Below are 15,364 nucleotides of genomic sequence, written 5' to 3'. Positions count from 1 at the left end.
CTGTATATTGTAAACTGTATCTGGAATTTTTGGTCCTGGAAACGGTCCCATCAGTGACTAAAAGCTGTCTCTGTATGCTCACTTATATAATGAAAGCTGTGAGTCACTGATAGGACTGCCCACTGGACCAAAAATACCGGAAAGAGCAGATGTTCAAATGGTGAAAACATAAGTTCTACTGAATCTTCTCTCACAAAGTTATGAATTAACTTTCTCTTCTTCCCCAACTCCATAATATGATGCATTTAGATTGGACTGCATTTTCATGCTGACAGGTTCCCTTTAAGTACAATAAATAATGGAGCCATATAGTGATTGCTTAACAGCAACATATTGTTTCGAAATAGCACCATCATACCATGACTGGATAATGGCACTAGTGAGTAAATAACACCACCATACTGTGAATAAATATCAGTATACCACAAAACTGACTATAATTCACCAACACACAGTGACTAGATAAAATACTGTATCATGATTGGATAACCCCAACATATTAGTGACTGTATAACACCGCAGTACAATGACTGATAATACCACTAATTAACAAATAACACCACTGTACTGGATAACACCACATAAAGTGACTGTAAAACAACAATATAATGGGATTGGGTAACACCACCATAGCATAACCAGATAACACCACCATATAACACCACCACACTGTGAATGCATAATATCCCTATTCTGTGACTGGATAATGCATCCATACTGTCATTGGGTAGCATACACTAGAAAGATTAGATAACACCACCATACTATGACTGAATAACATCACCAAACAGTGACTGGGTAACACCATCATACTGTGATGGGATAATGCCACCATGATTTAAAAAAAACAACATATTAGTAGATGGATTATACCACCATTCAGTGATTAGATAAAACCAGCATACAGTGATTGCATCACACAACCATACTGTGACCAGATAAAACCACCATTCAGTGACTGTATTACACCCTCTTAAGGTCCAGTCACACTAAGCAACTTACCAGCGATCCCAACAACGATAGGGATCGCTGGTAAGTTGCTAGGAGGTTGCTGGTGAGATGTCACACTGCGACGCTCCAGCGATCCCACCAGCAACCTGACCTGGCAGGGATCGCTGGAACGTCGCTACACGAGTTGCTGGTGAGCTCACCAGCAACCAGTGACCAGCCACACGTGCAGAGAGCAGGGAGCAGCGCACACTGAGCGCTGGCTCCCTGCTCTCCTAGTTAAAGCACACATCGGGTTAATTACCCGATGTGTGCTGCAGCTACATGTGCACAGAGCAGGGAGCAGGGCACACTGCTTAGCGCTGGCTCCTTGCTCTCCTAGCTACAGCACACATCGGGTTAATTAACCCGATGTGTCCTGCAGCTACATGTGCACAGAGCAGGAGCCGGCACTGACAGTGAGAGCGGCTGAGGCTGGTAACAAAGGTAAATATCGGGTAACCAAGGACAGGGCTTCTTGGTTACCCGATGTTTACATTGGTTACCAGCCTCCGCAGAAGCCGGCTCCTGCTGCCTGCACATTTAGTTGTTGCTGTCTCGCTGTCACACACAGCGATCTGTGCTTCACAGCGAGACAGCAACAACTAAAAAATGGCCCAGGACATTCAGCAACAACCAACGACCTCACAGCAGGGGCCAGGTTGTTGCTGGATGTCACACACAGCAACATCGCTAGCAACGTCACAAAAGTTGTTCGTTAGCAGCGATGTTGCTAGCGATGTTGCTTAGTGTGACGGGGCCTTTAATGTGACTGGACACCGCCATCATACTGTAACTGAATAAAACCATTATACAGTGACTGGATAACAACCACGATACAGTAATTGGACTTGAAAATACCGCCATGATGCAACTGGAGAATACCAGCATACTGTGACTGGATAACTCCATCATACAGAGACTGGATAACAATAACTGTACAGTACAGAACTGAGCTGTATAAAACCACCATAACATTAATGGATAACACTACTATACTGTGAGTCAGCTCAGTCCCCTGCAGTGCTGCCGCCCTAGGCACTGGCCCTTTAGTATCTAATGCTTTATATGGCAAAGCTGAAGATGGTAGCTTCTGAAATGATAGTTGCTCTTGTTCACACTGTGCACTTTAGCCACTATTTTGACTCTATTTAACCACATTATAGCGCTACGTGAGAACATGGTTCTATGTAGCTAAAGCTGAGCACTTTTTGGCTACTAGCATTATATAAGAAAAGTATGTCAATAACTGTATATGGGTACTGTATAGTTCTGAGAGGACAAGTCAGGGGCATACACAGAAAACATAGCAAAACAGCAAAATGTAAATAAAACAATGATGAAAAAAATATATTCGGTAGCAACTAAAACAGAATAGTGTGTGTATGTGTATTTATACCATATATAATAACATTAGTCCTACTGTAATCCAATAATGAACAAGTCTTATTGTTAAGTATGAACTAATAATTCTTAAGTATGAAGCTTTTTTTCCTTTTTTGCTTTTTTATTAATTTAAAGAGCCTTTGGGCTGTATGAGGTTTGGGTTTGTATGACCATCAGAATGCTATTATTATAGCCCTTTTCAAATACTTAGAGATGCAGAGCCTGGACGCCTTTCTTGAAAAATGTAATATTACCAGTTATGTATATTAGATTTTATGACAGGGTGTTGATCCAGGGAACTAGTCTGATTGCCGTATGTGGAGTCAGGAAGGATTTTTTTTCCCCATTGGAGCTTGTGTGCCACATTGGGTTTTTTTTGCCTTCCTCTGGATCAACATGTTAGGCTACGAGTTGAACTAGATGGACTAAGGGGCACTTTGCACACTACGACATTGCAAGCAGATGCTGCGATGCCGAGCGCAATAGTCCCCGCCCCCGTCGCAGGTGCGATATCATGGTGATAGCTGCCGTAGTGAACATTATCGCTACGGCAGCTTCACATGCACTCACTTGCCCTGCGACGTCGCTCTGGCCGGCGACCCGCCTCCTTATTAAGGGGGCGGGTCGTGCGGCGTCATAGCGACGTCACACGGCAGGCGGCCAAGAGAAGCCGAGGGGCGGAGCTGAGCAGGACGTAAACATCCCGCCCACCTCCATCCTTCTGCATAGCCGGCGTGAGCCGCAGGACGCAGGTAAGGTGATGTTGCTCGCTCCTGTGGCTTCATACACAGCGATGTGTGCTGCCGCAGGAACGAGGAACAACATCGTAACATCGGTCCTTCCGAAATTATGGAAATGACCGACGTTACACCGATGATACGATTTGGACGTTTTTGCGCTCCTTAATCGTATCAAAAAGGATTTACACACTACGATATCGACTGCGACTCAGGATGTGCGTCACTTTTGATTTGACCCCACCGACATCGCACCTGCAATGTCATAGTGTGCAAAGTGCCCCTTAGTGTCTCCCTTCAACCTTAAAAACTATGATACTATGCAAAAACATTTTTTTCTTGTATTGATCTAATAACTGATGATGTAAAACGTCTACTAAAAGTGATAGTGCACTGCGCACAGCTGTATTTTATCATCTGTTTTAGTTTTATTTGGGACCAACTATTTGATTTTAGTCTAGCTTACACTTTCGTCCAAGTACAGGAAAGGCTGCAATGTGTCAATCTCCCATTGGTTTTATAGGTCTCTGTTTCAGCATTACCTGATAACCTTTCCCAGCCCTACAAAAATACTTTCACATGTCATTAAACTGGCTGTTATAGATCAATAGAAGGAGTGAGGACATTCAGCTAAAAGGGAAAGGCAAAAGTTGAGCTATTATTTGTCCGCTTTATGTTAAGGATTAAGTTGCAATTAGACTTACTTTCTACAATCTGTTTGATCGGCCTTGGGGGCTCGGAGGCAGAGAAACAGATTCTTCTTGCAATCCGGGGCAGCATATCAAAGAGAGACCAAAAGTCGCGAACAATAATAACATGTTCTTCAACAGGGTCGGAAGCAATTTTCATTAACTCCCTTTGGTCAGCATCCTTTATACCTAAGAATTAGACAAATAAGATGTTTACCATATACAGTACCTGTTTCCTTGCATTTACATCAACATTCAGTTTTGTAATATTCCCCCCTAATTGGATAAATACTACATTCACATATTACCAATTGCATGAATTTATTTGATATTTTGATAGATTGGACTTGTCTAAAAGCAGCGATGCCAAATACGTGTATTGGTATTTTTTTTTACCTTATTTCTTATTTTTTTTAATATGGTGGAAGAGGGTGATTTGAACTTTTATATTTTTTAAAAATATTTTTTTCCACTTTCTACTGTATTTAATAGTCCCCTGAGGACACTTGAACTTGCAATATTCTGATCATACAGCAATGTCACAGCAACACTGAAAATATGACACTTTGATACAATGTAAAGTAGTCAGAGTACAGCTTGTATATCTGCAAATTTGGTGTGCCCTCTAAATAACAACACACAACTATTAATGTATAAATGGCTGGCAACAAAAGTGAGTACACCCTAAGTGAAAAGGACCAAATTGTGCCCAAAGTGTCAATATTTTTTGTGGCTCTAGTGAACTCCATGGCCAAGAGAGTTAAGGCTTGAAAATAATGGTGGCCACACAAAATATTCACAGTCTGGGCACAATTTGGCCATTTTAACCCCTTAAGGACGAAGCCAGTTTTGTCCTTAATGCCCAGGCCATTTTTTGCAATTCTGACCAGTGTCCCTTTATGAGGTTTTAACTCTGGAACGCTTCAACGGATCCCAATGATTCTGACATTGTTTTTTCGTGACATATTGGACTTCATGATAGTTATAAATTTAGAACGATATTTTTTGCTTTTATTTGTGAAAAAAATCGGAAATTTGATGAAAATTTTGAAAATTTTGCAATTTTCAAACTTTTAATTTTTATGCCCTTAACCCAGAGAGTTATGTCACACAAAACAGTTAATAAATAACATTTCCCACATGTCTACTTTACATTAGCGCAATTTCTGAAACAAAATGTTTTGGGGTTAGGAAGTTAGAAGGGGTCAAAGTTCATCTGCAATTTCTCATTTTTTCAACAAAATTCACAAAACCATTGTTTTAGGGACCACATCACATTTGAAGTGACTTTGAGAGGCCCAAGTGACAGAAAATACCTAAAAGTGACACCATTCTCAAAACAGCACCCCTCAAAGTACTCAAAACCACATCCAAGAAGTTTATTAACCCTTCAGGTGCTTCACAGGAACTAAAGCAAAGTGGAATGAAAAAAAGCAAAAAATAAAATTTTACCTAAAATGTTGCTCTACCCCAAATTTATTCACTTTTAGAAGAAATAACACAACAAAATGAACCCCAAAACTTGTTACCCACTTTCTTCTGAGCGCGCCGATACCCCACATGTGGTCAGAAACCTTTGTTTGGACAAATGGGAGGGCTCGGAACAGAAAGAGCAATATTTGAATTTTGGAAAGCAAATTTGGCTGAAATAGATTGCGGCCACCATGTTGCATTTACAGGTCCGCTAAGGTACCTAAGCAGCAGAAACCCCTCACAAGTGACACCATTTTGGAAACTAGACCCCTCAAGGCTTCTATCTAGGGGTATAGTGAGCATTTTGGACCCACAGGTACTTCATAGATTTTGATAACGTTACATTGTCACATTGAAAATTTTCATTTTTTTCTCAAAAATGCTGCTTTAGCATCAATTTTTTCACTTTTTCAAGAGGTAATTCCAAAAATTTGACCCCAATGTTTGTTACCCACTTTTTTATGAGCGCGGTGATACCTCACTTGTGGTCTGAAACCTTTGTTTGGAGAAATGGGAGGGCTTGGAACGAAAGGAGCAATATTTGAATTTTGGAAAGGAAAGTTTGCTGAAAAAGATTGCGGGCACCATGTCGCATTTGGAGGACCCCTAAGGTACGTAAACAGCAAAAAAGCACCACAAGTGACCCCATATTGGAAACTAGGCCCCTCAAGGAATTTATCTAGATGTTTGGTGAGTACCCTAAACCTCCAGGTGCTTTACAGAAGTTTATAACGTTGAGCCATGAAAATAAAAAAATAAAATTTTACCACAAAATTGTTACTTCAACCAGGTAGCTTTTTTTCACAAGGGTAACAGGAAAAATATCACCATGAAATTTATTGCGCAATTTCTCCTTAGTTTGGTGATATCTTGTACATGGTGGAAATCAACTGTTTGGGCACACTGCAGGGCTCGGAAGAGAAGGAGTGCAATTTGACTGCAAAATTGGCTGGAATCAATAGCGGACGCCATGTTGCATTAGGAGAGCCCCTGAGGTGCCTAAACAGTGAAGGTCCCCCACAAGTGACCCCATTCTGGAAAATAGACCCCTCAAGGAATTTATCTAGATGTTTGGTGGTGCTTCACAGAAGTTTATAATGTTGAGCTGTGAAAATAAAAAAAATATATTTTTACCACAAAATTGTTACTTCAACCAGATAGCTTTTTTTTAACAAGAGTACACGGAAAAATATCAGCATAAAATTTATTGTGCAATTTCTCCTGAGTATGCTGATACCTTATGTGTGGTGGAAATCAACTGTTTGGGTGCACAGCAGGGCTTGGAAGGGAAAAAGTCCCATTTGACTGAACAATTGGCTGGAATAATTAGCGGACGCTATGTCGCATTTGGAAAGCCCCTAAGGTGCCTAAACAGTGGAGGTCCCCCACAAATGACCCCATTCTGGAAACAAGACACCTCAATGCTTTTATCTAGGTGTATATTGAGCATTTTGAATCCACGAATACTTCACAGAATTTGATAAGCTTAGGTTGCCATATTGAAATTTTCATTTTTTTCACAAAAATGTTGATTTAGCGACATATTTCTCACTTTTTCAAGAGGCAACAACAAAACATGTACCCCACAGGTTGTTATCTAATTTCTTGTGAGTGCAGGGATACCCCACATGTGGCCAAAAACCTTTGTTTGGATAAATGGGAGGGCTTGGAATGGAAGGAGCACCATTTGAATTTTGGAAAAGTTGAAGTAAATTGCGCGCACCATGTCACATTAGCAGGGCCCCTTGGGTACCTATACATCAGAAACCCCCCACAAGTGACCTCATTTTGGAAACTGGACCCCTCAAGGATTTTATTCAGGAGTATAGTAAGCATTTTGAATCCACAGGTACTTCACAAAAATGTTGCTGTAGCAACAAATTTCTCACTTTTAGGCTATGTGGCCATGATCCAGCGACACGGCATCTAGTACACAGTGTCAGCCTTCCTGCAGAGATGTGAGTGTTGTCCACGAGAGAACGCAGCTGCCCATGCCCACGATTTGGGTTCAGGCTGCTGTGGACTTTAGTTCTATTCTACCTGCAGAGAACACTCTTGTCTCCGCAGCATAAATTGACATGCTGAGGTTCGGGAAGCTGCGCCACAGGTCAGTGTATGCTGCGGAGAAAAGAAACACAGTGGGCATGGGATTTCTAAAAATCCTTCCACTGTGCTTCTACTGCACAATGCAGCACTATGGATGCAGGGAAAACACTGCGCCCAAAACGCTTCAAACCCTGATTGTGGGCACACAGCCAAAAATGCTACAGTGGATGATTGGATAGATGTCAAACATATATAACATCCCACCCCCCTGCATATTCTAAGCTGGCGCCCTTTAGTGCCTTTCATGTGGCACTAAAGGATGCCTAGCCTTGTATTTAGCCCAAAAAAAAAAAAAAAATAATTAAAATAAATGACGTGGGGTCCCCCCTATTTTTGATAGCCAGCTAGGGTAAAGCAGACAGCTGTAGCCTGCAAACCACATCTGACAGCTTCATCTTGTCTGGTGATTAATTTAGAGGGATCCCCAAGCTGTGTTTTTTTAATTATTTATAAATAAATAATTAAAAAAAACAAAACAAACGTGGGGTCCCCCCAAATTAGATCACCAGCCAAGGTGAAGCTGACAGCTGGGGTCTGGTATTCTCAGGTTGGGAAGAGCCATGGTTATTGGACTCTTCCCAGCCTAAAAATAGCAGGCCGCAGCCGCCCCAGAAGTGGCGCATCCATTAGATGCGCCAATTCTGGCGCTTCGCCCCAGCTCATCCCGTTGCCCTGATGCGGTGGCAAACGGGGTAATAAATGGGGTTGATACCAGATGTGTAATGTCACCTGGCATCAAGCCCAGCAATTAGTTATGTCACGGCGTCTATTTGATACCAGACATAACTAATTGACAGTAATAAAAAAAAAATTGACAACAAAAAAAAATTTATTTGAAAAAACACTCCCCAAAAACATTCCCTGATTCACCAGTTTATTGAAAAGAAAAAAAAATCCGCTGTAATCCATTTGGACGTCCCACGTCGCCTCCGGACCTTCTAGAATATGGGGGACACGTTCAGGGAACGTATCCCCCATTTTCTAGGAGTGCAGACCCTCCATTTGAGGAGAGTGGGTGCAAAGAATCTGCACTCACCCTCCCTGGGTCACAGCTGCAGTGTCCTGAGCAGCAGCCAGCGTCTCTGAACACAGGAAGCTGCCAGCTGCGCTCTGCACATGTGACCGGCGTCTGCTGTGAAGGAGCCGGAGGAGGGGGCCGCAGGGGATCAGCGCTCCGACAGGTATGTAGGACACCGGGGAACACCGGGGTGGGGATAGGGGGTGACTTGGCAGGGCCTGGGGAGCAGGTTTCTGTCGTATGTGCCATAAACCATAGGAACAGTGTGAATGTGGCCGGCGCGCTGCTGTGCTCGCCGGTGCGCGCGGCCATCTTGGATTTTCGGGAGGGGGTTGGGGGTCGGGGGGGGGGCACTTTGGGGACACCGGGGGACCGGAGGGAACCGGGAAAGAGATTTATCTCCCATCTGACATGTTTGATCATGCCAGATGGGAGATAAGTCATTTTTTACCAGCGCGGTCATTTACTATAACTTGATGATCGGTATACGGTGTATACCGGTCATCACGTGACTGGGGACCGGAAAAACCGGCCCGAATCATGATCTCCAGGGTCTCAGCTACCCCCGGTAGCTGAAACCCCGGAGATTTTCTGACGCTGGGGGGCGCTATACACTTTTTTCTGCCCGCCGTTTTAAAACGGCAGAAAGGAATAAGGACCCTTTTTTGGTGCCGTTTTAAAACGTAACGCGGTCGTAATGGGGTTAACTTAAGCGTGTACTCACATTTGGTGCCAGCAATTTTGACATTAATGGCTGTGTGTTGAGTTATTTTAGGGCACATCAAATTTACACTGTTATACAAGCTGTACACTGACTACTTTACATTGTATCAACATGTCATATCTTCAGTGTTGTACCATGAAAAGATAGAATAAAATATTTACACAACTGTGAGGGGTGTACTCACTTTTGTGATATACTGTGATACATACATACTTAACATGTCCGTATGAATAAACCACAGCCTTTAAGAGAGCATAACATGACAGAGTCATTCAGCAACTATTTGACACTATAAATGCCAAATTCTAGAAATTTTGCTGTATTTGAAAATGAACAAATTCACAAACCTATAGCAAATATTGTAACTCCTCTATCCTGTAGTCGCTGGGCTTTCTCTTCTACCAAATCTCCAGATTTACCATCAGTGAGTAGCAGAACAATCTGTGTAGGAAAACAGTTGCGTATGAAATAAAAGTTAGACACATGTCAGATGTTAGAACTGACAATTTAAGATTACTTTGAACTTGTTGAATGTCTCAAAGGTCGCTGAAGTAATCCCCCTTACATTCCAAAAACTTCCTGACTTTAGGCTTAAGTTAGGAAGGGATCTAACTAAACCCATAATATTAATGACCTCATGCCTCAGGTTATTAATCATTGTGGCTTTTTCTCCACTAAACCCCTCTTCTAAATTCTTTGTTCACCAGCATTAAGTGCACAAACATTGAGGGGTCATATAGTTGTTTACAATGGAAAAAATATATAACATTCAACCCTCCCCCATATTATGAGATTAGGAAAAGAATATAATATAAAAATATAATAATATTTATTCACTTATATAGCGCTATTGATTCCACAGCACTCTACATACATTGGCAACACTGTCCCCATTGGGAATTACAATCTAAAGTCTCTATTAGTATGTCTTCGGAGTGTGGGAGGAAACCGGAGAACACAGAGAAAACCCATGCAAACACATGGGAGAACATACAAATTGCCTGCAGATGTTGACCTTGGTGGGATTTGAACCCAGGACCCCTGCTCTCCAAGGCTGCAGTGCTAACCATTGAGCTACCATGCCACCCCATGGTGAATATAAATGGGATGGTAATAATCTTATACTACTTGTTCCATATACAACAGGGTGGGCGATTTATATGGATACACCTAAATAAAATGGGAATGGTTGGTGATATCAACTTCCTGTTTGTGGCTCATTAGTATATGGGAGGGGGAAAACTTTTCAAGATGGGTGGTGATCATGGCGGCCATATTGAAGTTGGACATTTTGGATCCAACTTTATTTTTTTCAATGGGAAGAGAGTCATATAACACATCAAACGTATTGAGAATTTTATAAGAAAAACAATGGTGTGCTTGATTTTAACATACCTTTATTCATTCACTAATTATTTACAATTTTATGACCAAATGTGACTCCCTGGCGCCGCCAGGTGGTCACAGAGAAACAATTCACCTGACATAATACCATCCCACATCAGGTACCATCTGCCACAAAATCCTAGCCACCCCCCTCAGGGTAAGAAGGACACACCAGTGGGCGGGACGAGGCAGATTGGGAGTGCCAACCTAGGGGTCTTGAGGATCCGGGGGCGGGAACACAGTAGTTGAAGTTCAGATTTTGAGTAGTAAAGAGGGGAGTTCAAGTGCAGAGTGGTGAAGGTGAAGGAGAAGTGAGGAGGAGAGTGAAAGCTGAGCCTAGTGAAGGGTAGCCAGGGTAGTGGCCCTGGTCTACTGGCTAGGTGGCAAGCAGTGGATCGTGTCCAAAGGCGACAGGAGTCTGGTCGCGAGAAATCCAAAGTTGACCGGGACAGGGTTGGAGCCCACCGGTACCGACAGCGGAGATTGGGTCCGGAAACCGTGCACAGGCGGGGTACCTGGATCCTAGTTAGAAGACGGTTGCAAGCCCCTTCTTTAATTAACCTGGCCGGGAGCAAGGTTCCAGACGTTGTTCCAAAGTGTGAGCCCAGATAGAGCGAAACAGCAGCCCACCGTGGGGGATAGGGTATCTGCAAACACCCACTGAGATCCCAAGGGTCAGTTTTCGCGGGCATGACTCCCAACCACAACAGCATCGGGAGCGGACTTCCCCGTTCCATATGAGGTTGTCCAGAATTGAGAAAGTTACAGAGTGCTGGAGGAAGGGACATTGGTACTCCCGGACGTGGCAGCCGGCCACTGACACCTTGGTTTACCAGCAGACTTGTGTGCAATTATTCAACAGTGAGTACACCAACATCCCCCGGTCCGGCCCGGCGCGCCACCTCCGGCCTACATCATTCCCCGTGTCCTGGACACTGAGCCTCGAGGCATCCACCCATACCAACAGAGGGGTCCAACATCTAGCTGCCACTCCACTGCCCCGGGTGCTCCACAATAGCAGCGGTGGTACTCCATCTTACCACTCACCGTGGGTGGCGTCACGAAGAATCTACAACAAATCTCCCGCACTTATTACACCCCTTTTTATTTGAGTGTCCGCATGACCCCCCGGTCCGGAGACCCCTTGAGCAACTGCGGATCCGGACCCGAGCAGCTCGGCTGCTGGTACGGGGGCGGCACACCCTTATAAGATGTGTTCAAAGTGCTGCGCATTGTGTTGGATTGTAAAGTCAACCCTCTTCTCCCACACACACTGATAGCAACACCGCAGAAGAAATGCTAGCACAGGCTTCCAGTAAACCACCACATTATGGGTGTCAGGTCCAAGCATTACTACATGAACAGTGTCCTGGAAAGTGGATTGGTCATCATGGGCCAGTTGAATGGCCACCAAGGTCTCCCGATCTGACCCCCTTAGACTTTTATCTTTGCGGTCATCTGAAGGCAATTGTCTGTGCTGTGAAGATACAAGATGTGCAGCTTCTGAAACAACAGATCCTGGAAGCCTGTGCTAGCATTTCTTCTGTCATGTTGCTATTAGTGTGTCAAGAGTAGAAGAGGGTTGCATTTACAATCCAACACAATGGGCAGCACTTTGAACACATTTTATAAGAGAGAAACATTCATTTTACTTTAATAATATATCACAAAATTTGTTATATTTGCATGTACTGTTGATATATGCTGCTTTTTCATTGTGCCCCGTTTGCATTTATACTAGTGTGCTTTTGTTCCCTTATTAAATACATGTAGGTAATATTGGATATTTTAAAATACCATTGTATGTACTTACTTTTGGTACATCTTCTCTGGAAATGGATGGGTTAAATACTCGATCTGCCAGAAAGGCAAGGGCTTCTCCTGTCTTTGTGTTCCCTCCTTTGTATGCAACACTTTGGAGTGCCAATAGTACTTCTTGAATCGTTTCATAATCTGACAATTCAATGCTCATCCTAGGATTATTTGAGTAAGTGGATATAATACAAATTATAACAATTAATATTGGTATACCAAGTTTGTTATGAAAATGTTCTTTTTGAGATGCCTTTCAAGTACACCATTGCATTCCTTTATTTATTATAATTAGTTTTGCAACAATTTTTTTACTATGACATGTAATTTTTATTAAATAAGTGAAGATTAACTCTTAGGGCGGCGTTACACGGGACGATATATATAGTGCGATCGCATGAGCGATCACACCCGCCCCCGTCGTTTGTGCGTCACGGGCAATTTGTTGCCCATGGTGCACAAAGTCGGTAACCCCCTGTCACACGTACTTACCTCCCGAATGATGTAGCTGTGGGCGGCGAACATCCTCTTCCTGAAGGGGGAGGGACGTTCGGTGTCACAGCGACGTCACACAGCGGCTACCCAATAGAAGCGGAGGGGCGGAGATGAGCGGGACATAACATCCCGCCCACCTCCTTCCTTCCATATTGCCGGCGGGACACAGGTAAGCTGTATTCGTCGTTCCCGGGGTGTCACGCGGAGCGATGTGTGCTGCCTCGGGAAAGATGAACAACCTGCGCGCAAAAGGAGGAACGACTTTATAAAAATGAACGACGTGTCAACGAGCAACGATAAGGTGAGTATTTTTGTTCGTTCACAGTCGTTCTTAGCTGTCACACGCTACGATATATCTAGCGATGCCGGATATGCGTCACGGAATCCATCACCCCGACGACACATCACCCGATATATCGTAGCGTGTGACGCCACCCTTAGGATAGTATGATGCATGCACGTGAGCTGTTATGCGTACATCGATATATCACTGTAGAAATATAATCCTTTCTTCTACCCATTTAAATCGTCATAGAGGGTATAACTCAGGACTAGGAAAATAAAAATCACAAATGACATGGAAGGGTATGATGTTAGAGGGAAGAAAAATGATATATGTGAATACACTGGAGATCAAAATTAGAGAACAAAACACAATTTCAGAAATGTTAAGGCCATTGTGTAGTCCTATGTGATTATATCCTAACATGAGTAAACTCACAGTATTTTAAGCTTATTTCATAAATCGAATTTTTTCAAAAGCACATAATAAAAATGTAAATGAGATAAATTAAAAAGAACACTGATCAAAATTAGAGAACACTTTCAGATACCTGCAAGTTATTGGTTAATCTGGCATCTAGTTCTAATTTTTTTTAATTATCTGACAAACCCTATTTAACTGGCAGCCAAACTTTCCAGTTTGCACTGACTTTGCAAAAATGGTGCGCTGTTCCAAAGTGACTGAAACTCTCCGGCAGCAGGTTGTCCCGATGAAGGCCAAAGCAGTGACTCTATCAGCCATAGCACGAGAAGTTGGTCATTCCAAGTCTGTGATTTCAAGAATATTGCTTCTTTACAGCATCACAAACTCTTTCAAGTCCCCCAAGAAGGCTGGTCACCCTCAAAAGACAAATGCAAGAGAGGACAGGATAATGCAAGTAATCATTTCCACACTGCAGCTGGAATTGCTCGCCAGTTCAGCATTGAACAGGGTAAGGATTTGTCTCATCATACAGTGTCACAACTTTTAATAGCATTTGGACTGAAAGCCCACCCTGCAGTGACCAAACCTCTCATTAGCAGAAAGAATTAAAAGGAGCATGTTGTGTGGACAGAGAATAAGTGGTCCACAGTTCATTTTAGTGATGAAGGCAAGTTTAATTTATTTGGGTCTGATGGTAAACATTATGTTCTTCGACAAACTGGGGAAAGACTGAACCCAAAGTGTATTAAGAAGTCAGTGAAAGGCGGTGGAGGAAGTGTCATGGTTTGGGAAATGTTTTCTACAGCAGGAGTTGGACCTTCCATACAGCTAAATGCTAGAGTGAATGCAAGTGTGTATCAGAACCTTCTTCAACAACACGTCGTTCCTTACTTGCATTTATCACTCAATCAGCTAGCAATTGTCATGCAGGACAATGCCGCCTGTCATATAGCAAAACGGGTAAAGCAGTTCCTTGAAACAATAAACATTGAAACAATGAAATCACCGGTCCAGAGTCCTGATCTAAACCCAATAGGAAACCTCTGGAAAATCTTTGGTGACAAAGTTATGGCCAAAAAACCCACAACAGTCAAAGAACTATGGAAGAGACTGGAAGAAGAGTGGACCAAAATCACACTAGAGCAGTGTGAGAGACTAGTGATGTCCTGTGGCTGAAGATGTGCTGAAGTCATTCACAGCAAAAGCCTGTACACTTTCTACTGATTGGTGACTGTTGTTACCTTCAGAAAATGTAGTTATAATCTTTTTATGTGCTACAGTCAATGTTCTCTAATTATTATCATCACATTTTGGGCAAAAGGTTTTATGTTGATAAACTTTGGATCCACTGTTCTAGTGGCATGGTGTGCCCCTAACAAAAAAACCTTAAAATATTCATCAATGTAGATTACATTATTTCTGAAAAAATCAAGTGATCATACATTCGTCTCTAATTTTGATCTCCAGTGTACATCTAGACAGTTGGGTAACTTAGAGACAGTTATTCAATGAAGAATTTCTATTTACATTTGCAGTGGGAAAAAAAGCTGCTCTAGATATATTAGCAATAGACCAGTTAAAAATGGATGGAGAATGCCTTTATTTTTCATCCATTATTAACGGATCCCCCATGGATTGTTATCAGCAAAACCAGATGAAAATGGGACATGCACTGAGTTTAACGGGAACATGAATCTTGAATCTTGACACTGAAATCTGTTAAAAACCAGGTGTGTGATTCCTTTTATCCTAACTCTTCCATCGTTATTTAGTTCTGGTCTTGTAGCATATCTCCCAACTTTTCCCCCCTTTTCTTTTTGTTTTCTTGTTGGACATATTATTGAG

The 15,364-nt window shown here is 42.6% G+C and overlaps 1 protein-coding gene across 1 annotated transcript in view; it reads right to left on the bottom strand.

Annotated features, from left to right (window-relative positions):
* LOC142302455 (uncharacterized) overlaps positions 1-15,364 on the bottom strand; it is a 593,189-nt gene that overhangs the window by 574,702 nt on the left and 3,123 nt on the right. Inside the window, exons 3-5 of the mRNA XM_075343517.1 lie at positions 12,320-12,479; positions 9,468-9,561; positions 3,815-3,988 (exon numbers count right to left, since the gene is read on the bottom strand). Coding sequence (XP_075199632.1) covers positions 3,815-3,988; positions 9,468-9,561; positions 12,320-12,479 — 428 coding nt within the window. The remainder of the gene's footprint in view (positions 1-3,814; positions 3,989-9,467; positions 9,562-12,319; positions 12,480-15,364) is intronic.

This window comes from Anomaloglossus baeobatrachus, chromosome 4 (assembly GCF_048569485.1).
Source record: "Anomaloglossus baeobatrachus isolate aAnoBae1 chromosome 4, aAnoBae1.hap1, whole genome shotgun sequence".
NCBI classification, from domain to species: Eukaryota; Metazoa; Chordata; class Amphibia; order Anura; family Aromobatidae; genus Anomaloglossus; species Anomaloglossus baeobatrachus.
This window is presented reverse-complemented; position numbering and strand designations above follow the sequence as displayed.